The 27,824-nt window shown below is 36.6% G+C and overlaps 1 protein-coding gene across 1 annotated transcript in view; it reads left to right on the top strand.

Annotated features, from left to right (window-relative positions):
- Positions 1-27,824, top strand: part of LOC122788628 (inactive pancreatic lipase-related protein 1-like) — a 659,185-nt gene that overhangs the window by 376,694 nt on the left and 254,667 nt on the right. Inside the window, exon 6 of the mRNA XM_044055526.1 lies at positions 9,888-10,007. Within this exon, the coding sequence (XP_043911461.1) occupies positions 9,888-10,007 (120 nt within the window). The remainder of the gene's footprint in view (positions 1-9,887; positions 10,008-27,824) is intronic.

Here is a 27,824-nt window from a genome sequence, read left to right as displayed (position 1 = left end):
TGCTCCATCCCTCTCTTCAAATCCTCAAACTGACAGCTTGGCTGCTCCGATTCCAAACATAGCCAGGCTCCCCAACCTTTCTCCATCAGTGAAGCATATCTTGATCTCGCCTCATAAGGCTTCAAGGAGGAAATTATACATGAGAAAATGGAAAAGATTTTCTTCTTGGGCATTAAATAACCTCATTGATCCTTTTTCTGCCCCTATAAATTCAATTCTTGAATTTTTGACAAAGCTATTTAATGAAGGCACAGCTGCAGCTACTATTCAAGTTCAGTTGGCTGCGATATCTAATTTTAATATAAGTGAATCAGGGCCAAATCTGATGTCTCACAGACTATGCAAAGCTTTTCTTATGAGCACTATTTTATTAAGACCACCCATTAAAACTACTCCAGCACCATGGGACCTAAACTTTGATGTTATGTTGTCCTTATCTTACCTTCATTCATTGCTGGATGGGTCTGGAACTGAGAATCGGTTCTAACTCAGCCTATACTAAAGCTTGAGAGCTAACACCAGCTCAAGGTTATACCCTATCCTATCATACCTTGGGAAGATTACCCAGATCTCATTTGCCGCTAAACAAGATCGGGTGCTTCCTACTAGGCTCCAGGCTAAGTGGAATCATTTCTCTTCATTTATAGAATTTGTTGCTCTAAATATTTAGTTTGTGTTCGATAATTTATATTAGTGTGTTAGACACAAGCCTTTCCAGGTCTATTGTGATTTTTTGTACTGTTTGTTGCTGGCCATCACCTTTCGCTAGGCCATTTATCTTTTCACCCTAGCCCGGTCCCAACCTCGATTAAGTTAGAGATCTTTTTGGGTCTTTTGTTGTTATCTCATCCCATTGTCATTAGGTAGTCTGCTTGAGTTAGAGGGCTCCTTTCAGCCCATTTAACTTAGAGGGCTTTCCTACTTTCCGCTTTCCATTTTTCCTGTGAGGAGTTTGTCGTTTAAATTAGAGACTTCTCCTCTGACTGTGAGGAGACTGTCGTTTAAGTTAGAGACTTTTCTGGTTACATTTTGCTTCTTCTTGCAGTTGTTTGTTGATTAAAAAAAAAAGCTGTTCTTATTGTTGGTTCCTAGTACAGTTCTTAGTTATTTGACTTGTTGTGCTTATTCATGTCTAAAGATTCTAAAGAAGCAAAGCCTTTGGGCTTTAAAAAACGTGATTGATGCAGCCGGACAATGTCCTTTACAGATGGACACAGCAGTTGTGTGTATTGTTTAGGTGCTGTCCATCTGCAAGAGTCATGCTCTTTTTGCCATGCATTCAGCTCCAGAGTGTTAATGGAGAGGAAAATAAGTTGATTGTCAGGGGATTGTTGAAAGTTCCTTTTTCTGAGGTGTTAGAAGGGAAACTGAGTTCCTCTAAATCCTCTCACCAGTCTCAATCTCCTAGGTCGGAGAAGTCTTCAAAGCGATCTTCTTCCACAGCTCCATCATCGCAACCACTGAAGAAGCATGCAAAAGAGTCGTCCATGGAGCTGGAGCCTTTCAGGCCTAACAAAGCTACCTCTTTGGCTTCCCTAGTTGTTTTGGAGCTGACAGAGTTTCATATTTGGAGCCGGTCCCCAGTTCTGGAACCAGTCTCTTCAGTATTGCATTCGCCTATCCTGCAATCAATCAGATCCTCATCCCCATCCTCTCATTCCTGCAAGAATCTTTCGGATGACGATGTGGAGTGGGTGGTCAAGAGGCTGTTATGGATACTGGTGCTGGCCAAGATTCTGTCAACGCCGACGAAGGATTTGGGTCCAGCAACCATCACTTCCCCTTCATTGATTCCTTCTCTGACCCATGTTGTTGCTTCAGAGCCAAAGTGCTTGGATCTAATTGTAGTGTAACCGTTGGAGCCAAGACCTGTTCCAGGATCTTCAGTCCAGACTACCACTCCAAGCTCCTTGGTTCCATCATCTGTTGAGGTGTGTAGGGGCCGATGCTCCCCCATCGGGTCCGGGAAGGAGAGTCAAGTTGGACAATTGTCTGACCCAAACCTGCCTCTTGGGGCTTCGGCATAAGTGAGCTTGGCACCTACATTGGACTCAGAGTCCACCGCCTTGATTCAGGGGGAGTCTTCTGGTTCCTTGAAGCTGTAAGCTCCCTTGGAGCTAGGCTGTGGTGCTTTCAGGGTCATGAGGAGTGTGCTGTCACCCCAGACAGCTCCACTCTCGGATCCAAACACTCTTCCCCCAAAAGCACCAGAGTCTGTCTCTTTACCATCTCTACCTCCCAAGCATCCCAGGATACCCCACTGGGTGATACCATCTCTTTCAAAACCTCTCCTGAGCACCCCTTTGAAGAGGTCCCTCAGAAGCAGTTATGTAAGAGGAAACATCTAGACTCCCCTGAGGAGTCCATCACTTCAGACATGGACCTCGATGACTCAAAAGGGTCCCCACGGTTACCTCTGAGGATGTCTCCTTTGCAGACATCCTAGAGATCCTTAAATAGACAAGTGGCTGGAAGTCCATCAACCCTTCTGAGGATGAGTCTGTGTACCTAGAGGCTTTCGGGTCTCACCCCTCCACCTCTTGGGTGACTCCGCCTTTTGACCAGCTCCTAAATGTAGTTAGTCAGAAGACATGGGGGTCTCCAGAGTCTGTGGAACCTGTTCCGAGTAGGCCAAATAAATTTATTACAGCGCCCTATGATAAAGAGTTCTTCACGAAAGGTGTCCCAGTAGATGCTATGTTGGTGGTGGCAGCCACCAAAAGGGAATTGTCTGAGACTTTCTCATAGGTTTATCCACTGAAAAAAGAATCTTGCACGATGGACATATATGGAAAGCATATAGTTTTGTCAGCTTCTTCACCCTTAGGTTGCCAAACTATTTGATCCATTTTACTAGGCTTCAGAGGGATCTCCTGAAAGAGCTAGGTTATACCCTCCAAGGTTCTACAGCTGTGGGGGTTTCAGACAAGGTGACCTCTCAGCTTTCCCTCTTAAATTCCATGGTAAACTCCTCCATGTGACTTATCTCTTATGCAGTCAATGGAGGGAGTAGGGCAGCGGGTACAGGAATCTCCTTAAGGAAGCATTCCTGGATGCACATGTGCAAGTTTGCACAGCCCTTCAAGTCTTCCTTTATCATTGCCCCTTTTGATGGCTTGTCCTTGTTCAGGCCAAAAGTGAAAGAGACTTTGACCAGGTGAGCAAGAGGGAAAGACTGCCATTGGAGTCTGTTTTTCCCTTCCTACCAGGCCTTACTGCAAAGGCCAGAAGGGGGGGGGTGTGGTTCCGCAAGTCCCAGAGAGCCTTTCTGGATGCACATGGTGATTCTTCTCCAGGGGCAGAGGGGGAAATAATAATAGAAGATGCTGACCCCATGGCAGAGGGGGTCTGCAAAACCAGTGTGACAGGGATACATTCCTTGGTAGGCCCTTTCAGCACTCCTGAAAGGAGACCCCTGGCTAAAAATAACAAAAGACAAGCGATCATATCCACAGGCTACTGCATACCCTTTTCCTCTCCCCCTTTAGAAAAAAGATCAGTCCTAGATGTTCCATCCAGTCAGAGGGACCAGGCAACCCTGGAGGTACAAAGGTTGCTAGAAAAAAAGAGTCATCCAAAATGTCCCCACAGACCAAATTGGATCCGGAACTTACTCAAGGTTCTTTTTAGTTCTAAAAGAAACGGGATTGGAGGCCCATTCTGGATCTCAGCAGGCTAAACAAGTCCATAAAAAAGTCAAAGTTCTGGATAGGGACACTGCAGGCAATACTCCCCTTTCTGGGGAAAGACAACTGGATGTGCTCAGTAGATCTCCAGGATGCGTACTACTATATAAAGATGGACAGGTGATCCAGGAGTCACTTACACTTTCAGCTGGGAGCCAGTCATTACCAATTCCCAACTCTGCCCTTTGGTCTCAATACAGCCACCAGAATGTTCACCGAATGCATAGCAATAGTCACATTTCACTTGAGGTGTCAAGGATTCTGGGTGTTTTTGTACTTGGATGACTGTCTCCTAATGGCCACCACCGAGCATCTACTAATCAGAGCAAGAGATACCACCATCTACCTTTGCTCTCAACTAGGCATCACAATAAACTTCAAAAAGTCTGTCTTGTTGCCATCACAACATATTATATTCATAGGAGCAGACTTAAATGGAAGAGACATGGTAGCCAAACTTCCTCCCGACAGAGTACAAACACAACATCAACAAGTAAAGAATCTTCTTAGAAAGAAAATAGTACAAGCGAAGGTTGTTCTGAAGATTTTATGTACCATGGAGGCAGCAATAACCTGTGCACCACTCACTCGTCTCCACATGAGAATTCTCCAGTGGCTACTTTTCACCCAATGGTCCATGCAAGAGTTATCCATGTCCCACAAGATTATCATAACAGAATCTTGTAAGAGGGATCTGCGCTGTTGGCTTCATTCTACTCAGGTTGATTTGGGCAGACCATTCATTCTCCCACAACCAATAGCTACAGTGACCACGGACGCTTCCCAGATAGGATGGGGGGGGGGCATTATCTGGGGAAGACTGTCCAAGGAGTTTGGCAGGAATACGAGAACCACTTGCATATCAATGTCCTAGAGATGAGAGCGGAACTTTTGGTGTTGCAGGCATTCCACAACTCCCTTCCACTAGGAATGATTGCAATCCAGACAGACAATATGTCAATGGTGTGATATATAAACAAACAAGGAGGAACCAGGTCTTACCCCCTATGTCGAGACACTCAAAGAGTATGTCAGTGGGCAGTCTATTCCCATGCCTTCCAATAGTAATGCATATCCTGGGGAAATCCAACGTGATAGCAGACAAACTCAACAGAGCTATTCTAATGCCTCACGAGTGGTCCCTGAAACAGGAAATTGCAGAGCAGATTTTTCACCAGTGAGACCAGCCTTACTATGACCTTTTTGCCACATCCATGAATGCCAAATGCAGCAGCTACTTTGCCCTAATCCCCCCGTCACCAAGGGATGCACTTGTACACGATTGGCCCCAGGATCTTTTTTATGCTTTCCCTCCCTTGATTCCCAAATTCCTTCAGAAAGCCAACACGTTGAGAAGCAGGTTAATACTCATCGCCCCACACTGGCCTTGTCAGAGTTGGTTCCCCTTCCTATGTTCCCATCTACAAGAGGAGCCGTGGGTTCTGGACCCAGTTCCAGACCTCCTGACTCATCCATCAGGGATGCTCCATCTGTCAGTCCATACCATCAAACTGACAGCTTGGCTGCTCCACTTCCACTCCTAGCCAGGCTTCCGAATATTTCTCCTGATGTGAAACATATTCTGATCTCATCCCATAAGACAACAACTAGAAACATTTATGCTACCAAATGGAAAAGGTTTTCCTGTTAGGCTCTCAACAATCACATTGATCCTTTCACAGCCCCCATCATATCTATTTTAGACTTCTTAGCAAAACTTTTCAATGAAGGTGCAGCAGCGGCTACCATACAAGTTCAATTGGCTGCTATATCAAACTACCATATTATAGAAACGGGATTCAAAATCATAGAAAACTGACTAAGCTAGGCATAAACCCCTATATCACTAGGTGGGTTGCAAACTGGCTCACAGAAAGAACCCACAGTGTGAAAGTAGCTGACTCCAAGTCAGACTGCCGACCAGTTACGAGTGGAATCCCACAGGGATCGGTCCTGGGTCCTCTTCTGTTTGGTATCTACTTCTCAGAAGTCCAGGCCAGCATAGAGGAACTCTGGCTGACAAAGTTCACAGACGATTGCAAGTTGGGAGCCATTATTAACTCCCGAAGTGATGTTGACATCCTACAGAAAGGCCTCACTGAGACCAGCGACTGGTGTCAGAACCAAGGTCTTAAGCTCAATGCCATAAAATGTGTTGTCATCCCCTTTGGGAAAAACCCAGTTCCCATGAATTACCACATTGATGGTAGTCCACTGAACACAAAAGGCATTATAAGAGATCTGGGAACACAGATTGACAGCAACCTCTGTTTTGACCACCACATTGCCACTGTGGTCAGAAAGTTCTTCTCTGCGGCACATCTCATTACTAAGGGTTTTGGATGCAGAAAGAAAGAGGTAATTGTCTCCCTCTACTCTTCCCTCATTAGGCCAATCATCGAGTACAATGCCCCATTTGGCATGTACCTCACTAGACACCTGCAACAACTGGAGAGGCCACAAAAGTACCTCACAAAGAGTATCCTAGGCCTTAAACACCTGTCCTATATGGACAGACTCAAAACACTCCAACAATTTTATCTCATATCACCTACTTAGAGGCGATCTCTGCTTGACTTACAAAGCCATGTCTGACCCAGCTTTGTTAGAAATGCTACATCTAAAGAAATCCCAATCCCTCCACACCACACGCTCCAGAGACCTCAACCTCATTACCACAAATAACAGAACATGCTGGAGGGACAGGTTCATAACCCAGAGACTGCCCATGTTATGGAACAGACATCCCATACATGTCAAGCAGAGCACCTTACTGACCCTCTTCAAGAGAAATCTTGATGAGTGGATGGGAAACAGAAAATACACCTCAGGGATAATGCCAGTGGCTCTACTCGACAGAGGCACAGGGAAGTAAGGTCGGGTGTCATTATGCCAGGTTAATCCTATGGCTAGGCTTGTAAAGGCCCCAGGGCCATTAGCCTAGTATACACCTATGAACCTATGAAAGCAATATTACACTGATGGGACCTTAACATTTTTTATGCAGCAGCAGTGTTGTATTGATATGACAGCAGTGTTACATTGATGATACCCTACAATTCTTGTACAACAGCAGTATACACTGGGAGAACCTGCTTCATGTTTATCCTTTCACTTATATCTCTAGCCTTAGGTCTCTTGTTGTTTTTACTAAAACTGGGTCAAACACTTCCCCTGTGGAACCCTGATCTTCTGTCCGTCTCATACCTTGTGCACACCTACCATTTGACTATTCTTAATCTCCATATTCCCTAGAACTGAGGCAACTGTTCACTGTTTAGGAGTTATGCACAGTCTGAAGTAACTGTTTTTATATTCCTATGAGGTTTCCTAGTTCCTATTATTTATTTATCATGACAGAATATGGTGATAGCTTGATTTTTTTTCAACATTGTGAGCCCACATTTTTAAATGTGCTATATACTGGTGCTGTGGAGCCCCATTTCATGAACTGCTATGATGACAATGCACAATTGTACCTCAAGTGGTAATTTTACATTCACTGTGAGCCTGTATTACAGGTGGGATGTTAAGAATTTAGTTAGTTCTGTTTATCTTGCTGAATAATGAGACAAGCACAGTTAAACTGCAGGGCAGTTACAGATAACTAATAAACTTTAAACTGGTATTTAATTAGATGAGTATTGCTATACAAGTCTTGAAATGAGGATGGGCCAGGCTGTAAACTTAACATACAGCTGTTTTCAGGTATAATCGTTTTGTTACAACAATTTCTTATTGCTCAAGTTTTTGTCAATATCACCTGCTCATACACTATTCTGTATCTTTATGTATTGATGCAAATGGTGAGACTGATGTCCAGTGTTTTACTAGTATGGCAGGTCAGCACTGTATATTACTATATCATTTATGACAAACCTGAAACACCTGGCAGGTGAGTGTGTAAGTATGCCTGATGCCCACCTGGGCCCCCATGGTTACATCATTGTAGGACATATTAATAACTGCTCTATGACTTTTATACTCTAACCATATTTTCTAATGTTAAAACATTCTCCTCTACCTCTAGTTTGCTTAGGCTTTTGTTAAGGGTCTATATTAGAAGACTGAATGTTTAGGTGATCGAACACTTAAACATCGATCTTCTAATATTGAAAGCAAAAACGGCGAATGGCCGATTTAACGCAGGGAAAGATTTCCCTTGGCCATTCGCCGGATTTTGCGTACTGTAGAGCAATCTCAGAATTAGTATATTTAGTTAGGGGGGGTAGGGGCGGCACAGCCCCCCATGTCGGGGGTTGTGGGGGGGGTGAAGCCCCCCACTTACTTTGGATTTAAAGTTATTTTTTTGTTTTAGTGGCCAACAGATGTGTTTCCCTGGGATGTTCGATGTTTACCTATGTTGCCTAGAATCATACCATTTAGTACCCTCAAAAACCATAATTAACATTTTCTTTCAAATTTTTTCATAATATTTCAATGGACTGGATTCATGAATGCCTATACTAATTGTAGACTAAATGTAAAAGATCTTTTCAAGAACATCCCTATCACATTTCTGTAATGTCTATTCACTCAGAAAGATATTACTAAATGTAGACATAGACTACACTTTGTAGTAACCTTTATAAATCCCTCTTGATATTTAAGGCTGCAAGAAAATTAATAGGAAAATTAAAGTTAGGAGGAGGAAGGTGGGATTTATGCGTGTGCTGTTTATTCACTCAGAATGGTGTACATTTAGTGTAGGCATGCAAGAATTTGCCCCAGTATCTTATGTCAAACTGACAAATCTGTAAGTTGCTATCTTTTCCCAGCTCCCAACCTCAATTAGTTTATAACATTTCTCTTTTCTGTGTCTTCCAGCTCTGAGCACATCAGCAGCGAAATATTAAAAGTAGTGCTGCAGTAGTTATGTAAACTGTTGTTGCTAGCTTTAACAATATAAAGTGCAACCCTTTGAGGTGGATTTGTGCTGGAGTAGTTATGTAAACTGTTGTTGCTAGCTTTAACAATATAAAGTGCAACCCTTTGAGATGGATTTGTGCTGCAGTAGTTATGTAAACTGTTGTTGCTAGCTTTAACAATATAAAGTGCAACCCTTTGAGATGGATTTGTGCTGCAGTAGTTATGTAAACTGTTGTTGCTAGCTTTAACAATATAAAGTGCAACCCTTTGAGATGGATTTGTGTTGCAGTAGTTATGTAAACTGTTGTTGCTAGCTTTAATATAAAGTGCAGCCCTTTGAGATGCATTTCTTTGCACAACTTTAATCATCCTGAGTTTGAGATGCATTTCTTTGCACGACTTTAATCATCCTGAGTTTGAGATGCATTTCTTTGCACGACTTTAATCATCCTGAGTTTGAGATGTATTTCTTTGCACGACTTTAATCATCCTGAGTTCTCATTGTTCCAGCTCTCTGCCAAAGTATGTAGGATGTGCAGGCAAGTCATTCCTTCAGCTCTGAAATTAATTGAAATTAAAGTATATTTGTAAAGTTGGCATATAAAGCTCATAGCTGGATATCTGTTGGAAATAAACATTTTCAGATGGTTAATTCAGTAAAAGAGTAATTTAAATGTAAGTAAGAGTAATATTTAATATTTGTAAGAAAAATGTGGAAATATTCAATTTATCTGAAAAAAGTTCAGTAAAAAGAGAAAACACACACAATATTTTATGACTGGGGCAGGCAAATACCAAAGCCATTCTAGCCCATGGGCACTGATAATTGGGAAAACTGGGGCATGAATACCTAGGCTTAAAAGGCTTTAGGGCCATTAGCCTAGTAACCTCCTAGGATGCTATGAACATATATTTACAGTATTTAGTGTAACAGTTTGCTTTACTTTCTTTTGGTTTTAGAATGCTTATGGCTTCCACATTTTCACTGCAAATGGACTCTTGTGCCATGTGTGATTGTTATAAACATTGACTCAGTACAATCAATCTAACTACAGCAGAAGACATATTGTGAATCTCCCTCACAATAGTTTTCTATGACTTTCCTCTACTGACAGAGATTACATTGTTTTGAACCAATAATATGAAATAGAAAATTTGGAAATCTGACTTATTTAAGTTGGCTATTATATTCATTGCACTTTAGTAAGTGATTGGCATTGAACATTTGAATTGATACAGTTGGCAAATCAGATCATTTATTTATACAATATTTACAAAGTGTGATAATAGTGTTCCTCCTAATATGATTTAAATGTAACAACTTTATTGCAGGTCTGGACCCAGCAGAACCCTTTTTCCAGAATACCCCTACAGAGGTACGACTAGATCCTAGTGATGCTACATTTGTTGACGTACTACACACTGATGGTGCACCGATCATACCTTACCTAGGTAATAAAACTGCAGCAATATAGATGCTAGTTAAACATCAGGGTATTACTGATTGCTGAATGTTCTGAAATTATAAAATGCAGTTCAAATACAGAGTTGTTAAATAGTGCACATGATCCCATCACCCAATAAGAGCTCAGAGAACCTAAAGTTTAAACTTTGTATGTTCTTTGTATAACAAGCTGAGCTCTTATTGGGCAATGGGATCATTGCTGTATTTAAAAACTCTGTATTTGAACTGTGTTTTTTTTTGTTTTTACTATTTGTTGTATTTAACCCATTGATCTCAAATACTCAGTTGTACTCCTTTAAGTTAACTGTTTTGAAATTATCCTTCCAACTAATTTATAGTAATATTCATGGGTGAAAGACGTGGTTGGTAGCAGCAGCTAATAAGACTAAAAAGTTTCTGTCAGAGCACTGTTGCATTCAGAGGCACAGTTTCAGTAGCTCAACAGGTAGCACATTAACATTTGGTGCACATTAACATTTGGTGCAGAAGGCTTTGAGTTCTATTTCCACACCAGTTATCTGGATTCCTTTTCAAATACTGAGACTGAAGTGAAACATAAGGGGTTTGGGGGGGGGGGGGTGAATGCACGACTGCACTCTTAATTTTGTTGTCCTTCTGATGAAATGTTAAACTGAGGATCCTTCTGCTTCTGCTTGATTTAGTGGCAGCTCAGGTGGATATAAGAGATCCTACAGAACTTGTAGAAATGAGTAAGGGTTCTTTATATATAAAAAAACTCTTTTTTTCAAAATATTAACACATTTAAAAATATTTACATATGTACAAATGTATAGATATACAGATATACAGGCACACTTCCTTTACAATCGTACTACATTTTCATTCCTATGAGACCCCCACTCCTTTTTCCGTAACCACCATCTGATTTTAGCTAACATTGTTAACATCCATTTACTATTAAGAATAATTGAATGTATTTTTTTATTCCATATAACCCATGCAACACTGACTTTTTATCTATTCTTTTAACATATTATTTACATCTATTCTTGTAATATCCATATGTAATCATATCCATGTTTATTTCATCCACTTCTTTTATATCTTTGAAAAACTCTTATTTGCATAGTTTTCCCTATAATTTTTTACTCTTTGGCATTTCAAAAGCACATGTTCTGTAGTTTTCTTTTTCTTTTTGACAGTGTAAATATATTGTATCACTTTTCTTTTATATGGAATATTTCCTTTCACTGACAACTTATCTGTTACCAGTCTCCACTAAAAATGTTGACATTCTACTTTCTGATTACATAATTTGCTTCTAATATTTACAGCACTGAGTTTTCTCATCTGTTAGATTTTCCCATGGTTTTACATAGTAATGTTTTATCATTATATTCTTATACCATTTTTCTAAATCATCAATTTTTATTTTACACAAAAATATGTTTATTGGTAACATTTTATTTCTTCATTTATACATTCTTTTTCTCATTTACTCTTTTTTACAATACCCCAAAATTTATACCATTTTACTACTAATCTCTCATCTTTTTCATTTATCCACTTTAACAATTTTGTACAAACGTAATGAAGCAAAATAGATTACTGGGTTACTTAACTCTTAACCTCCGTCTGCTTTATTTACATACAAAAGTCCTATTTTTACTGGGTTTAATCTAGAACCCCATATAAATGAAAAAAATCTGCAATAATTTATTTTCAAATACTATTGTCAACATAAATGCACTTGCTACGTAAGCTATTTTTCCCATCAGTACTGAATTTATCAAATAATATTGTTTTTTCTCAGTGATAATGTATATGTTCTCCAGAAAAGACGGATTTGTTTTATTTCTTCTGTTGTGTCTTTTCCCGCTGAATTCTACTTGCATCTTTATTCCTAAATTTAATACACAGGAATTTAATTCATTGTAAAATATATACCCCCTAGCTTTACTACATCTTCTAAACATTAACTTTTCTCTTTATTTAAAACTATCTCTATCATCTCCAGACACTGATTTGTGCAAATTATTTCTTTTATCCAAATTTTGTTTTTTTTGCAATTATTATAATGTCATCTGCATATATTAACAGAACTGGAATTTTTAACCCTTCAGGTGTGATATACCCCACCTCCTTCATTTTGTAATTTATTTCACATACTATCACATTCATAACTAATGCAAAAAGTATACAATTCATTGGACATCCCTGTCTTACACCACTCTTCATATGTACATTTAACTTAACCCGGAATTTACTAGTATTTCTACTTTATTATTACTATATGCAGACAAGCATAATTTCATAACATTTTCACTTGTATTATATTCTTTCATTATTACCCATAAGATTTAATGTCCAGTTATATCAAATGCCTTATAAAGGTCTCCTATTTTGCTTCTTCTTTTCTATTTTTAGCTATCAATAATTCTTGACACACCTTCCCCTTTATACTATATATACTATCTTCCATAACATTTTCCTTTTTAGTTTCAAATCCCTTTTGTATTATTTTCATAAAGATCTTATAATCATTATTATTCATTACTATAAGTCTCCAGTTTTTTAAATTGTCTTCTATCATCCTTCTTCCTATGAATGTAAGTATTCCACTACATAATTTTTATATATAAAGCCTTAATTTAACCATTCATTCAAAATCTTTTAAAAGATTTTTCCAGTCCCTTAAATGTTTATACTTTCTATCATTATGGTCTAAATCTTCCAATGCATCATTATATTTTATTTTATATTTTTCTTTCTCTACTTTTCTTACATCATAGTGCCATTGTAAAAACATTGTTATATTTTTCCTTAATTATCATCCACCATTCGGACCAATTTTTATAAAACATTTTCATAGTAATATATTTCCATAACTGTATTACTCATCTCTTTTCTTCTTCATTCCATGCTTTCTCGTTTATCCTTTTTATTCCTTTGCCAATTTTTATATATCCCTTTATTTTTGATTATCTCTAGCCGTATTGCAAGATGATCAGAAAAATCCTGTTTCAACTACCTCCCCCTCTCCTATTACTAAACCTTCTGATACTATACAATTATCTATTTCTATATATACCCCTTTTGTAAGTCCATGAATTTGTGTCCTAAGGTTTTAACTTACCACATCTTACAACTGCTAACATGTTTTTTCTATCATTTCCTTTTTTTACGCTTGCCTCTTAAATCACAATTAAAATCTCATGTGATTATAATATTCATAGTTATCACTAAATCATTTTAAATCTGATGAAATAAGCTTTCTCTTTCTTTACAATTAGTATAAGCATATAATGTTATAATTCTATATACTTGTTCTTTAAATTTTAAATCTACAATGGTTAACCTTCCCATTTTTGCTAAAGTTACATCTGAAGTCTTTATTTTATTTCTACAGAATATAACTATTTTGAACTGCTATAGTTTCCCAAATTCCAGATTATCTTTCCTCCACATAGTTTCTCTGTTTCTAATCTTTCTTCTTTGTTAAAAAATCTTGTATCTTCTAATATAATTGCACCTACATGACATGTATTGCACCACTCCAAAATCCATATTCTTCTTACTATATTCTTAACATTATTCACATTTACAGAAAGCACTCTAAAACTTTCATTTTCCCTTTTCCTTAGATTCATGGTTTCATAAGTTCATAGCTAATTACTAGGCTACCATACTTAATAGGCCATTCTAAGCCTATCCAATTTCCCTCTCAAAGGTGAGAATCCGACACTGTACGTTGTGTCTGCGAGTCAAATCCCTTAACCATTATACCAACCGCCAATCATTAGCTGCATATATAATTTTTTTATCCATTTCCTTTCCTTTTTTTTCTTTTGTGGTTATCCCTTTAAATGTTCTTTACTATCTTTTATCCTTTTACCAATATAATTCTTTTTTTCTTTTACTACCTCCTAATTTATGTCTTCTCCATCACTTATTTCAGAACCTTCTTCTGTGTCCTCTTTATTATTTTTTCTCATCTATTTCTACTACTTCTAAAATGTCTTCTCTTTGTTCATTTTCTTCTCTTTCTTTTTATTTTCCTTATTCTTATTTTCATTTTTTCAATCCATCCATAAATGTCCAATTTTGTTACATTTATAACATTTTGGTTTACATTTTTTGCATGATGCAGCATTTCTCCACAAATATAACATTTCCTTTTGTCACAGTTATTTAACAAGTGTCATTACTTTCCACAAAAAACATGTTTTGTGCTGTCCCCAGTATTTTGCGACACCCCTGTAACCTACACATTTATCATGCTTAGTACATGTATAATTTTTTCTCTTTGTATTTTTAACACAATATTACAGTCCCAGCCAGCAGTCCACAAACCCTTTTTGTCATAAACTTTTGCAATGTCCAGTACCTCATTACATAAAGCTTTCAAATGTCCTTTCAAAGTGTCTCTTTCTACATCTATTCAAAATTGCACATGAATTGTACATAAAGATTCCATGGGTTACAATCTTTCTTTTTTTCATATTCTCCAATAGAATTTTCCATTGAAAAAACAGTCTCAAATATAATGTCCCAAAATGTCTCTTTATTAGTAAGAATAAATGCTCGTACTTCATGTGCTTTTACACCCAAAGGAGCTATTAATTTTCCCACAATTTATACATGTTCTTTTCTTTGTCTTCTTTACTTTGAATCCTTACCATGAACTTCCAGGTTTCATTTTCTTCTGCCTTCTTTTCTGCTACTCCACGTTTGCCTTCTTTTACTTTCTCTGCGTATGTTTTCTTTTTCATCTTACCATTAGTCTTCAGGATTGTCTCTGCATCAGTATTTTGTATTTTCTGCATAATGTCCCCTGAGGAAACATCTCCTTCATTTTCTGGCTCACTCTGCACCACCTGTTCTTTAAGTAAATCGTCCCTCAACCGTCGTGACTGTAGGGTTGTAATTATACATCCATCATTTGCTGACTCTTCTCCAACAAACAGATTTCTTTGAAACATCTCCTCAGAGTCCTGAAGACACTGTCCAGACTCAGTATTTACTTCCTCCTCCATGTCTCCCACAACTCCATCCTTTCCTTCTCTCTCCATCTGCCTCCCTGTTTCTCTGGGCCACCTCTGTGCCTGGAATGGAAACAGGAAGTGTTCCTGCAAAATGGGTTCCACTCATAACAATGATAAGTAGGGATTTTTTATTAAACATATTTACACTATTTACAATATTAACATATCGTACATTATTTACAACTATTTGCATCCTTTTACACTTTTTTCTTCATTTGCATAAACATTATACATACATTTACATTTTTTATTTTCATTCATTTCCTGACTCCTACCTTTTTTCCATAATCAAAATCCTATTTTTTAATATATCTTCCAGTATCTGTTTCCCATTAAATGTTAATTATTTTCATTCTTTGATTCCATATAGTCCATATTATATGACATATCTTCCTATTTTTAACAAATGCCTTTCTTTTCTTACTATAATAACCATATTCTAACATATCCATCCTTATGCTCTTCATTTATTTAATACTTTCCAGGACATTCTCTTGACATTATTTTTCCCATAACTTCTTTACCCTTTCACATTTAAAAAATGTGTTCCGTTGTTTTAACTTCACCACAATAATTACATATTATTTCCTCTATTTTTTATATGGCATATTCACTTTCACTTGCAATGTTTTTATTGATAATCTCCACAGAAAATCCCAACATTCTACATATTTTAGACTATTCCAGTCAGGTTTGTATGGCTTTTACTTTTTCTTCTTCCAAATTTTCCCACAGGAAAACAAAGTAATATTTAATCATTGGGTCTATGTCAGAACAACAAAAAATCAAAATGTCGAACGCTCATATGAGCGTATAATCAGGAACTCAAAATCGCTACAGCCCCCCACACCCCCCGCTAAATATATATTCCTACTCCGAGATCACACTACAGTGAGGAAAGGGCAAATATGCTGATCTTCACTATACTGCGATCTGAAAAAAACAACATTGAGTCCCTGATTATTCGCTCATGTGAGCGATCGACATTTTGAGTTTTTGACATTATAAAGTAGACCCTAATCATTATATTTAAATACCATTCTTTCCTGTTATGTTCTATATTACTTATATTTATTTCCATAATATATTTTTTCTTGATAAACTTTTATTCCTCCATTCATACATTCTTACCCTCTTTTAAATTTACTCAAACACCATAGGTTCTTGTATTTTTCTTTCATTATTGAACGTATTAATAATTAGTTACTTTCTTTAACCATGTTAGTGCCTTATATAAGTTCAGTGAAGCTGCAAAAAACATCTGGGCTTATCAATCCTAATCACTTCTCTTTCTTTAACATTTAAAGCACATCTCCACATTGGATTTAACCTGGACCACCATATAGATGAATATACAGTCAATATGACTTCCTTTTCATGCTCTATGGAGGTCATAAATACATTTACAATTATCTCAGTACTGCAGCATTTATAAATATATTATTATCTCAGTACTGCAGTATTTATAAATATATTATTATCTCAGTACTGCAGTATTTAATAAATATATTATTATCTTAGTACTGCAGTATTTATAAATATATTATTATCTCAGTAGTGCAGTATTTAATAAATATATTATTATCTCAGTACTGCAGTATTTAATAAATATATTATTATCTCAGTACTGCAGCATTTATAAATATATTATTATCTCAGTACTGCAGTATTTATAAATATATTATTATCTCAGTACTGCAGTATTTAATATATATATTATTTTCTCAGTACTGCAGTATTTATAAATATATTATTATCTCAGTAGTGCAGTATTTAATAAATATATTATCTCAGTACTGCAGTATTTATAAATATATTATCTCAGTACTGCAGAATTTATAAATATATTATTATCTCAGTAGTGCAATATTTAATAAATATACTATTATCTCAGTACTGTAGTATTTAATAAATATATTATCTCAGTACTGCAGTATTTTTAATATATTATTGTCTTAGTACTGAGTATTTATAAATATATTATTATCTCAGTACTGCAGTATTTATAACTATAATAATCTCAGTACTGCAGTATTTAATAAATATATTATTATCTCAGTACTGTAGTATTTATATCTCAGTACAGCAGTATTTAATAAATATATTATTATCTCAGTACTGCAGTATTTATAAATATATTATTATCTCAGTACTGCAGTATTTAATAAATATATTATTATCTCAGTACTGCAGTATTTATAAATATTTTATTATCTCAGTACTGCAGTATTTATAAATATATTATTATCTCAATACTGCAGTATTTATAAATATATTATTATCTCAGTACTGCAGTATTTAATAAATATATTATTATCTCAGTACTGCAGTATTTATAATATATTATTTATCTCAGTAGTGCAGTATTTAATAAATATATTATTATCTCAGTACTGCAGTATTTAATAAATATATTATTATCTCAGTACTGCAGCATTTATAAATATATTATTATCCCAGTACTGCAGTATTTATAAATATATTATTATCTCAGTACTGCAGTATTTAATATATATATTATTTTCTCAGTACTGCAGTATTTATAAATATATTATTATCTCAGTAGTGCAGTATTTAATAAATATATTATCTCAGTACTGCAGTATTTATAAATATATTATCTCAGTACTGCAGAATTTATAAATATATTATTATCTCAGTAGTGCAATATTTAATAAATATATTATTATCTCAGTACTGCAGTATTTAATAAATATATTATTATCTCAGTACTGCAGTATTTATAATATATTATTGTCTCAGTACTGCAGTATTTATAAATATATTATTATCTCAGTACTGCAGTATTTATAAATATAATTATCTCAGTACTGCAGTATTTAATAAATATATTATTATCTCAGTACTGTAGTATTTATATCTCAGTACAGCAGTATTTAATAAATATATTATTATCTCAGTACTGCAGTATTTATAAATATATTATTATCTCAGTACTGCAGTATTTAATAAATATATTATTATCTCAGTACTGCAGTATTTATAAATATTTTATTATCTCAGTACTGCAGTATTTATAAATATATTATTATCTCAGTACTGCAGTATTTAATAAATATATTATTATCTCAGTAGCGCAGTATTTATAAATATATTATCTCAGTAGTGCAGTATTTATAAATATATTTTCTTTCTCTATAACGATGTATACTTTTTCTAGAATAAACATATATTCCTTACCTTATGTATTATATCTTCCCATTTCTGCATTCTAACAACCTCATTGCCAAATGTTATACCCAATAGTTTTATTTTTCCCCATATTTAACTTGATGTTTCAATTTTCACTTAGTATTACTATATCCTTACTTTTATTTGTATTTACACTCATTCCGTTAGCATTCAAATATTGGTTAAGTTGTTTGATGGCTACTTGTACCCAATCTTTATTCTTTGTCATTACTTGAGTATGGACTAACAATATGGAAACCCTATAGGAAAGCAAGCATGAATAAACTGGAAAGAGTACAGCAGAAATATTCTAAGGGCATCCATGGATGTGAATATTTAAGTTATTATGACAGACTAAATATCTGAACTTGTACAGTGTCTCTTACAGATATTGAAGAGGCAATCTTATTCAGGTATATAGGGCATTTAGGGACAACTACCTCTGGGAATCATTGGGGTTATCAAAAAGTAGCAGAGAATCCTCAGACAACCTATGTAGAAGATTCTATAGGATGAGAAGTGTACTAATTGGTTCTCTGACAGAGTAGCTGATGCTTGGAACAGACTACCAAATTACATTAAAGCAAGTACTAGTTTAGATATTTTTAAGAACAGCCTGGACATTTATTATGGGAACAAGTGTTTTGGCATATTGGCAAGCTAGAAGGGCTTTAATGCCTGTGCTTGAAACATTTGTATGTATGTATTAAAACAATATCATCCCCATAACAGAACATAATTGGTACCTTAATCCCTTCAATAGTTGTATATTCCACGACTACTAATGAAGCATTAATCTTACTAACCACTGCATTCATAACCAATGCAAATATAATACTGTTATATATAGACATGCGCACACACACACACACACACACACACACACACACACACACACACACGCACACACGCACACACGCACACACACATCAATGTAACTATCCATTAACTACAAGCTTTACTTTGTTTTATTTTTTCATATGCTGAAATAAATACTTTTATCTTCTTACTAATATTATATTCTCTCAATATACCCCTTAAAATATTGTGTTGTGTCTTGTCAGCTGCCTTGCTCAAACCACCTATCCTAAAGTTAACATCTGACTTTTTATTCATTATATCATCTGTAATGTCTCACAATATCATTAGTAACTCCTGACTTCCTTTTGTTTTTTTCCAAACATGGTTTCTTCTAATATTTTATTTAATTTTGTCCCATTCTCTTTTCTGTTATTTTCATAAAAATCTTATAGTGTGAATTATTTAAAACTACTATTCTCCAATTTGTTATATCCTCTTTTTCTCATTTTTTCACATATAAATTTCATAACTCCAATACATATTTCTTCTTGTCTAAAATATTCTTCTAACCATTCATGTCCAGTTATTTAAAATCCTCTCATAGCTACATGATCTTTCCAAAACTACCCAACTCTTTCTGTTCCTTCCTTATCTAAACCTTTCTCATTTAATATTTTAATACCTTTGCCTATTTTTACATATCCCTTTTTCTTCAATCGCTATCCATATTGCCAAATGATCTGAAAAATAGGTAACTTTTATACCTTCTTGTACAATTTTAAGACTTTATGAAACAATACAATAATCTCATTTCTTAAATTATTCCTTTGTAGGTCCACCATTTATTGTTTCATATATATAACTTCCCACCTTTAATTATTTTTGACATCATTATCACATCCCCATTCTGTTTTTTTCTGTTTCTTTACTCACAGTTAAAATCACCCACTAGTATTATATTCATATTCATGCTTACTGAGTCTAATATTTTTCAAACATTTCTCTCTTTCTTTCATCACACATGTATAAACTGCTATAATGCTATAAACTTGCTTTTTCCACCTTATGTCAACTGTTACTCTACCCAGTATTTCCAAAGAAACATACAGTATGCCTTTTGAACTTTTACATAATATTCCTATACCTGAGCATAATTCTTTCCCAATATTCCAAATAATCTCACCTTCCCATAACTTTTTTATTTGTAACCTATCCTCTTCTATTACAATTATCATATCTTCTATTAAAACAATATCTGTATCAAGAGTCATGCACCATTCTAATACACCCATTCTTCTTTTTATGTTCTTTATACTATTTACATTTATTGCTAAAATCCTCAGGTCTTCTTTTGTAAAGTTATTTTCCCTTTCTTTATCCTTTGCCTTTTTGTTTTCTTTCACAACAAATCATTTAAACTTCCTTTTATCTTTTAATCTTTTCCAATATAATTTTTTATTCCCTTAAACACACTCTAATTTCTTCATCACTCATTCCTATCATTACTTCATGTCCTTTTTCTATCATTTCATCTTTTACTTTTCCACTTTTTACTGTCTCGTTATTATCTGTCATGATCTGCTTTTTATATTTTTTCTGGATTTCTTTCTATTACTTCCACTTTACCATGTTTTGATCCTCTTCATAGTTTCTACCCACTGTCTCCTTATAGTCTTCTCTGTTTTCCCTACAGTCTATCCATAAATGACCGTTTTTTTTTACATTTAAAGAATTTAAATTCACATCTTTTAGCATTACGCCCTACTTTGCTACAAATATAACATTTTCTTTTGTCAGAATTGTTAATTAAATGATCACTTTTTCCAGAAATGTTTTGTTGTCCCCAATATGTCATCATACCTTTGCTTCCTTCTACATTTATAATACTTAAAACATGTATTAAGTTTTCATTTTCCATTTTCAGTACAATGCAACACTCCCAACCTTCAGTCCATAAACCTCTAGGTTTACTATGAAAATGTTGAAAAACAATTGTATTCCCAGTCATGAACATTAAAGGAATGCTTGAATTGTGAAATAAAGTGTGCTCACAACATTGACTCCTACACCCCCTCTATGGGGGCTGTGCCCCCCCACTCCCTGCTAACTATATATTCCAACTCCAACATCACACCACAGTGAGGAAAGGATGAATGTCCCAATCTGCACTGTACCGCAATCTCTAGCCCTTAGATCAACTTCATATCAGCGAATGCACAGTGGCATTCACTGATATGAACTACCGACGGTTAGCAACACGGTAATCTACCATCTGCCATCCGATATCCCATTTGCAGATCATCTACATTCAGGATTTTGACAGGAAACCAAACTTCTATTATCATATTTTTTAAAGTGATGTCCATAACATCATAACATACAGTGTTTAAATAGTCTTTTAGCAATACTTTTTAAATCTCAGTTCTAAAGTGTGCATACATTTCTTTTTTAACTCTCTATTAAATGTTTATAAAACATGAAAACTGGGAAAACTATTCAAGTACCAATGTACAGGCCCAACACTTCCTGGAATTTATCAATTCCAATGCCTTGGACCAGCTCAGTCTGACCCCCACTAGAGGAAGCAACATCCTCGACCTGGTTATCACCAACATGGGAGACCATTGCTCCACACCTATAGTCAATTCCTGTCTAGTTAAATCTGACCACAAACTGGTCACCATGGAAATCTCCATCTTACCTGCACCCCCCGCTAAGGTGGCCACCCTGAAAAACTTCTCTAAAGCAACCGTTGGGCTCCTAAAAACAGAGGTGACTAACTTCTCAGCACCCATGCCATTGGAAAATAGCTGCATGACTGCCAAATCATACAGCAATGCACTGTACAAGCACGTACACAAATGCATGGACCTTACCATACCACATAGAACTAAGAGCTCTCCTCAAAAAAAAGAAAGCCAATCCAGTGGGCCCCAGCCATCAATAACCCAGAGGCTCCTTTCACTCTGGAATAAAATCCCAGTCCAGGTTAGGCAGAGTCCCTCATTGACTCTCTTCAAGAGGAATCTTGATGAGTGGATGGGAGATAGTAGGTTTACCCCGGGTATCACTTCTGTGTCACTGTTAGACAGAGGCACAGTATACTAACCTCAAAAAAGGGCATAGCAAAATTCATTTAAAATGGGTGGCAAAAGCCAAACACACTCTGGCTAGGCTTATAAATGCCCTAGGGCAGATAGCCTAGTATGAACCTATGAACCTATGAACCTATAAACTCTACAACAGAAGGAAGAAACTGTTGCAGAAAAAAATGAAGTCACAAGAGTGGAAAACCTCCCTTATCAGTCTCAACAAAAAGCTGAGATCCCTTATCAAATCCTCTAAAGCCAGCTATGAATGAAGAATTGTGTCTGACACCAAAAACAACCACAAAGTCTTATATAGCTATATAAAAACCCTCAAAGGCAATACCCAGATTTGCTCTGAATTATTGCACAATGGCACCTCCTATACTGAGCCAACAGATTATAGCCAACATACTGGCCAACAGATTCAGTGCCAACTTGACCCCCCCCCCCCACATTACCAGAAGAAAGCCTGGTACCCTCCATCTCTTTGGCACAGGTAAAAGCTTCACTGTCCAAAGCCAAGAATACAGCATCCATGGGACCTGACAATATCTCTGGCTACATCCTACATGAGCTGTAAAACTAACCGGCACCACATCTGTGTGCCCTTTTCAATCACAGCCTTATCTCAGGCTATGTCCCTAATGAATGGCTCACTGCTACAGTCATCCCACTTCATAAAGGGGGAGCAACTACAGACCCTGGGAATTATCACCCCATTAGCCTGACGAGTCAGATATGCAAAGCTATGGAGCGCATCATCATGGACCTGCTTAACAGAGATATAGGCAAGCTCCAAACTCTTGACCCCACACAGTTTGGCTTTGTCCAGGGGAGATCTTGCCTGCCGAACCTAGTTGACTTCTTTGAGGCAGTCACCAAGGCTGCGGATGAGGGTAAGGCAGTGCATACAGCCTACCTTGACCTGGCCAAGGCCTTAGATACCATTCCCCACTCAGGTATCATTGATAAACTCACCAAACTAGGCATCAGTACTTACATCACTAGGTGGGTTGCAAATTGGCTCACAAACAGGACTCACAGAGTGAAACCTGTGGATTTCAATTCAGACTGTCGATCAGTCATGAGTGAAGTCCCACAGGGCTTGGTCCTCGGCCCTCTACTGTTTTGGCATCTACTTCTCAGACATCCAGGCCAACACAGAAGGACTCTGGCTGACCAAGTTCACTGATGACGGCAAGTTAGGAGTCATTATCAACTCCCCAAGTGATGCAGACATCCTACAAAAGGGCATCTCTGAGACCAATGACTGGTGTCGGAACCATGGCCTAACGCTTAATGCCAAAAAATGCTTTATCATCCCCCTTGGAAACAACTCAGTTCCCATGAATTACCAAGTTGATGGGAGCCCACTGAACACTGAAGGGGCCATAAGAGATCTGGGCATCCAGGTCCACAGCCACCTCACCTTTGACCACCACATTGCCACTGTGGTCAGAAAGTCTATCTATGTGGCACATCTTATAACCAAAGATTTTGCATCCAGGAAGAAAAACGTTATCATCCCTCATTAGACCAATCATAGAATATAACGCCTCGTTTGGCATGTACCTGACCAGACACCTACAACAGCTAGAGAAGCCACAAAAGTATCTCACAAAAAGGATCCTAGGCCTTAAACACATATCCTACATGGACAGACTCAAAAACTTCAACTGTTCTCAGTCTCTTATCGTCTACTTAGAGGTGATCTCTGCTTGACTTACAAAGCCATGTCTGACCCAGCTCTACTTGAAAAGCTACACCTAAAGAAATCCCAATCCCCCTGTGCCACACGCTCCAAAGATCACATCCTCATTACCACAATTAACAGAACATGCTGGAGGGACAGGTTCATCTCCCAAAGACTGCCCATACTCTGGAATAAGCTTCCCATTCATGTCAAGTAGAGAACTTCACTGTCCCTCTTCAAGAGAAATCTTGACGAATGGATGGGTAACAGAAAGTTCACTCCAGGGATCATTCCAGTTGCCTTACTGGATATGTGCACTGTGAACTAACATCAGGTGGCATGGTGCCTGGGCAATTTTTTTTGGGGCTAGGCTTGTAAAGGCTCCAAGGCCATTAGCCTAGTACATACCTATGAACCTATGAACATACAAATTCCACGGATTACAGTTTTTCTTTATTTTTTATTGATCCAAAAATGTCTCCATGTACTGTCCTGTTTCAAGTATAATGTCACAAAAAGTGTCTCTTAATAAGAATGAGTGCTGTTACCTCTTCTGGTGATATTCCCAGTAGTGCTGTTATATTATCCCAAACGTCGTACCGACATCCATCTCTTTATCTGCTTTATGGGTTATTCTTACAAAGTACTTCTTTCTCCTTAATTCTATCTTCTTATCTTCTCTTCTTTCTCCCGGTTTGCCAGTTCTGCATATGGCTTCATAGTTTTCCCTTTTTACTTCCTCTACTTCTTCTTGAATCCTCTCCATAATATCTCCCCATGAAATTGCCTTCCCACTGTCTGGCTCACTTTGGTTTATTAAATCTTGTAGATAAACATACCGCAACCCTCCTGATTGGAAGGTTGTAATCGTGCATCCATTCTGTGCCTTGCTGTCCCTTTCAAACAGCTGTTCATGAAAAATAACATTGGAATCTTGTGAAGATATCACCTCCTTCACACTACTCAGGGCCTGTGTTTCTCCGTTTTCACTGTGTGCTAGCAGAAGCTCACATGCTTCCACTTGTTCCAGAAAATCATTTTGCAAAGACGCGACTGTCCCATCTGACAACTCTTATAATGCTTTGTTATAATCCGCCCTGGAAGATTTACACAGACATTTATAATCACCTGTTTGCCATAGTTTGTGACACTTCCTGATGCGATGTTGCTTATCGGTTAATAACTATACTATCTCCTTTATCTGCTTATCTAATAACAAGGCTACATTTTTATCCACAAAACATATTCAGTGCTTGCCTTTGCTAATAGATTAAATTATATCCAAGATTAACTTTCAAAAATAATTGTGATATAGCATTCTTGACCCAAGCAGGAAATATTTATCCAATTACACAATAGTTGATAAAAATCCTAAAAGGCATGAAGACAGTTTTCTGTCAAGGCTGGAGTAATTAACATACCTACCACTAAATTCCTGGGCTTCTTGTTCATGTATCCCAAGTCTACTGATAGTTCTCTGAGATATCATTAAAACTTTATTGCTGCTACTGGATACAATTGTTTTGCCCATATTTGGTATATTATTTTTGTTTGAAATAATTATTTTATAGATACCTTTCTACAAAATGTAAATACAATCATTATTATCTTTATGTCACTAGGTAGCAATGCATTTCAGACTTTTAACTGAAAACTAATATTGTACCCTCCTTGGCTTCTTTGCGTTGCATCCTTCAGGGAAGTTAACCGTATTTTGTATGCTAGAATGCTCTACTTTTGGAGATTCATCTTTTATATAAAGTTCCAAAATTTGAACTGTTGGAGGAATTTGTTTTTTATGCCCAGTCAATGTTTTTTGACATCTGTATCAGCATTGACTCTGTTTCACATCCTTATTCAAAACTGAACGCATCTTCTTCTTTTTATTGTTTTAAACATTTCTTAGTAAGTCTTGACCTTCACCTCTATATACATATACATATATATATATATATATATATATATATATATATATATATTTTTTTATTTTTTTTTTTTATACTCTTTTTGATCCTTATGTTAGTTTTTTTCCTTAATGGCTTTTGTTTGCTCAAACATGATTACTACTTGGTCATTAAGGATAAAATATCAATACTATATAATATTTTTTGCTGCTGCATCTCTGCAGTTATATAATTCATGTATTTGGCAGTCCGAACTTGCAGTGCTAACATGTTTCCTTCAAGAAGGTTTATTGATCAACAAATCAATCAACAACCAAGCAAGCAATTAAACAAATAAAACATGTATATTGTCTTTTCTAGAGCAGAAATACTAATAAATGTGGTGCTAGTATAAAATAAAATAGGTTCATAGGTAGGTACTAGGCTATCGGCCCGAGGACCTGCGTAAGCCTAGCCAACAAGGTTCCCTGGCTTACGCCACACAAGAAAGTTATTTTCCTGTGCAACTCTTGAGCAGAGACACAGAAGTGATCCCCAGGGTGTATTTCCTATTTCCCATCCACTCATCAAGAATTTTCTTGAAGAGTGCTAATGAAGAACTTTGCTTGACATAGATGGGTAGCCTGTTCCAAAATGGCAGCATAATATACACTGTTGGGGTAGCCACACTAAATGGGTTATAGCCTGCCTGGAATAAGACCACTGGCCTGCTTTTCAAAGCTTTAGGGCACACTAACCCCAAGAAGGCTCAAGCAGAGACGTATAAAAATACTATTTAGGGGCACCAAAAATTTCAAAGCTTTCTTGCAGCTGAAGTACCTTTGTATTATATGCTTCATTGAACTGATGATCGGCTAGTATTATTTCAAGTTTGGCAGATAAGTACCCATTAGGGGAATAATACCTTCCATGCATTATTTTTCTCTGAAAATGTTAGTTTGTGAAAGAAACTATGATTTATTGTCTTAGGAAATATTGTTTTTTTTTTATCTTTGACCACAAGGATCTCTTGTTTTGGTCTGTACAGTGGTGTGCCATCTGATAGTATTACTAGATTTATGGACATCAGTCCTATTTAAAAAATGTTTTGTTGGTACAATACTTGGTGATTAATGTGATGGTTTTGTGAAAAAAACAACTTTTTTTATGTCAGAACAGTTACTGATGTTTACTACTTCCACTACCTGATGTTCAGAATTGTTTTTTTTTCACTTGAAGATGGAGTGATATCCAGTCTCTCTTGTTCTCCCCCCTCCAGCTCACAAGGAGAAAACATTGACTAAGGAGCTTGGAGTAGCACTGGCTCCTTCAGTACTTCAGCGGCATATAGGTGACTCTACAGTGGACAACACAGTGGATGAAGGCAGCCTGTCAGAATATCCATTCTGTTTACCTAATCCATCTGGTATAGCAACCGTGAACTGAGTTTTAGCCACGTCCTCTGTAACTGTTGGTCATCCTCAGTGTATAAGAAATAACCAGTCTTGGGCTCGGAAGAGGGAGCGGTTCCAGCTGTGTTGCACAGCCAAGTTAGAGTTTCTAATCTTCTGGCTAATGCCCAAAGCTTCAATTGGTCTGACTTCTGGTATTTTCCTAGGAAAAGAAAAAAATAACCCAAGAAAGTTGCTTCTTCTGCCCCTTTTCCTTGGATAGGGAAGATTTGGTAGGACTCACTAAAGGGCTGTTTGCCTTTGACATGTTAAATCCTGGTTTTTCATTTCTTTCTAACTGAAAATGAATGTGGTTTCCTTCAAATTCTAACTCTGGATCCTTGTTAGATGAAGAGGGACAGGAAGAGAATATGTTGATTCTGATAAAAGTTTCTGCCCCAGAATATTCTTACACTAATGAAAGCATTTCTTCAGACTTCCTTCCAGAATCCTTTACCTTTTCTGAAAATTTTAACAAAAGGTTAGAATTATTTTATTTGGAGCAGACTGAAAGTCTCTCCTTTCAGAGAAAATGTTATGAGCTGATACAACTGGATTTAACTCAGCCAGCAGCTGTTCCTGTAGTGCTAGCTGCTTTGGAGGATGTTTTTATTAAGCTGGCTGTATGCCTCACAGTCTCTTATATCCAAATATCCTAGCAAGTTGTATAAAGTTCCTCAGTCTCACAG

Source organism: Protopterus annectens, chromosome 14.part0 (assembly GCF_019279795.1).
Source record: "Protopterus annectens isolate FY-2018-M chromosome 14.part0, PAN1.0, whole genome shotgun sequence".
In the NCBI taxonomy this organism is placed as follows: Eukaryota; Metazoa; Chordata; order Ceratodontiformes; family Protopteridae; genus Protopterus; species Protopterus annectens.
Note: the sequence above shows the minus strand (reverse complement) of the source record. Positions and strands in the feature narration are given on the sequence as shown.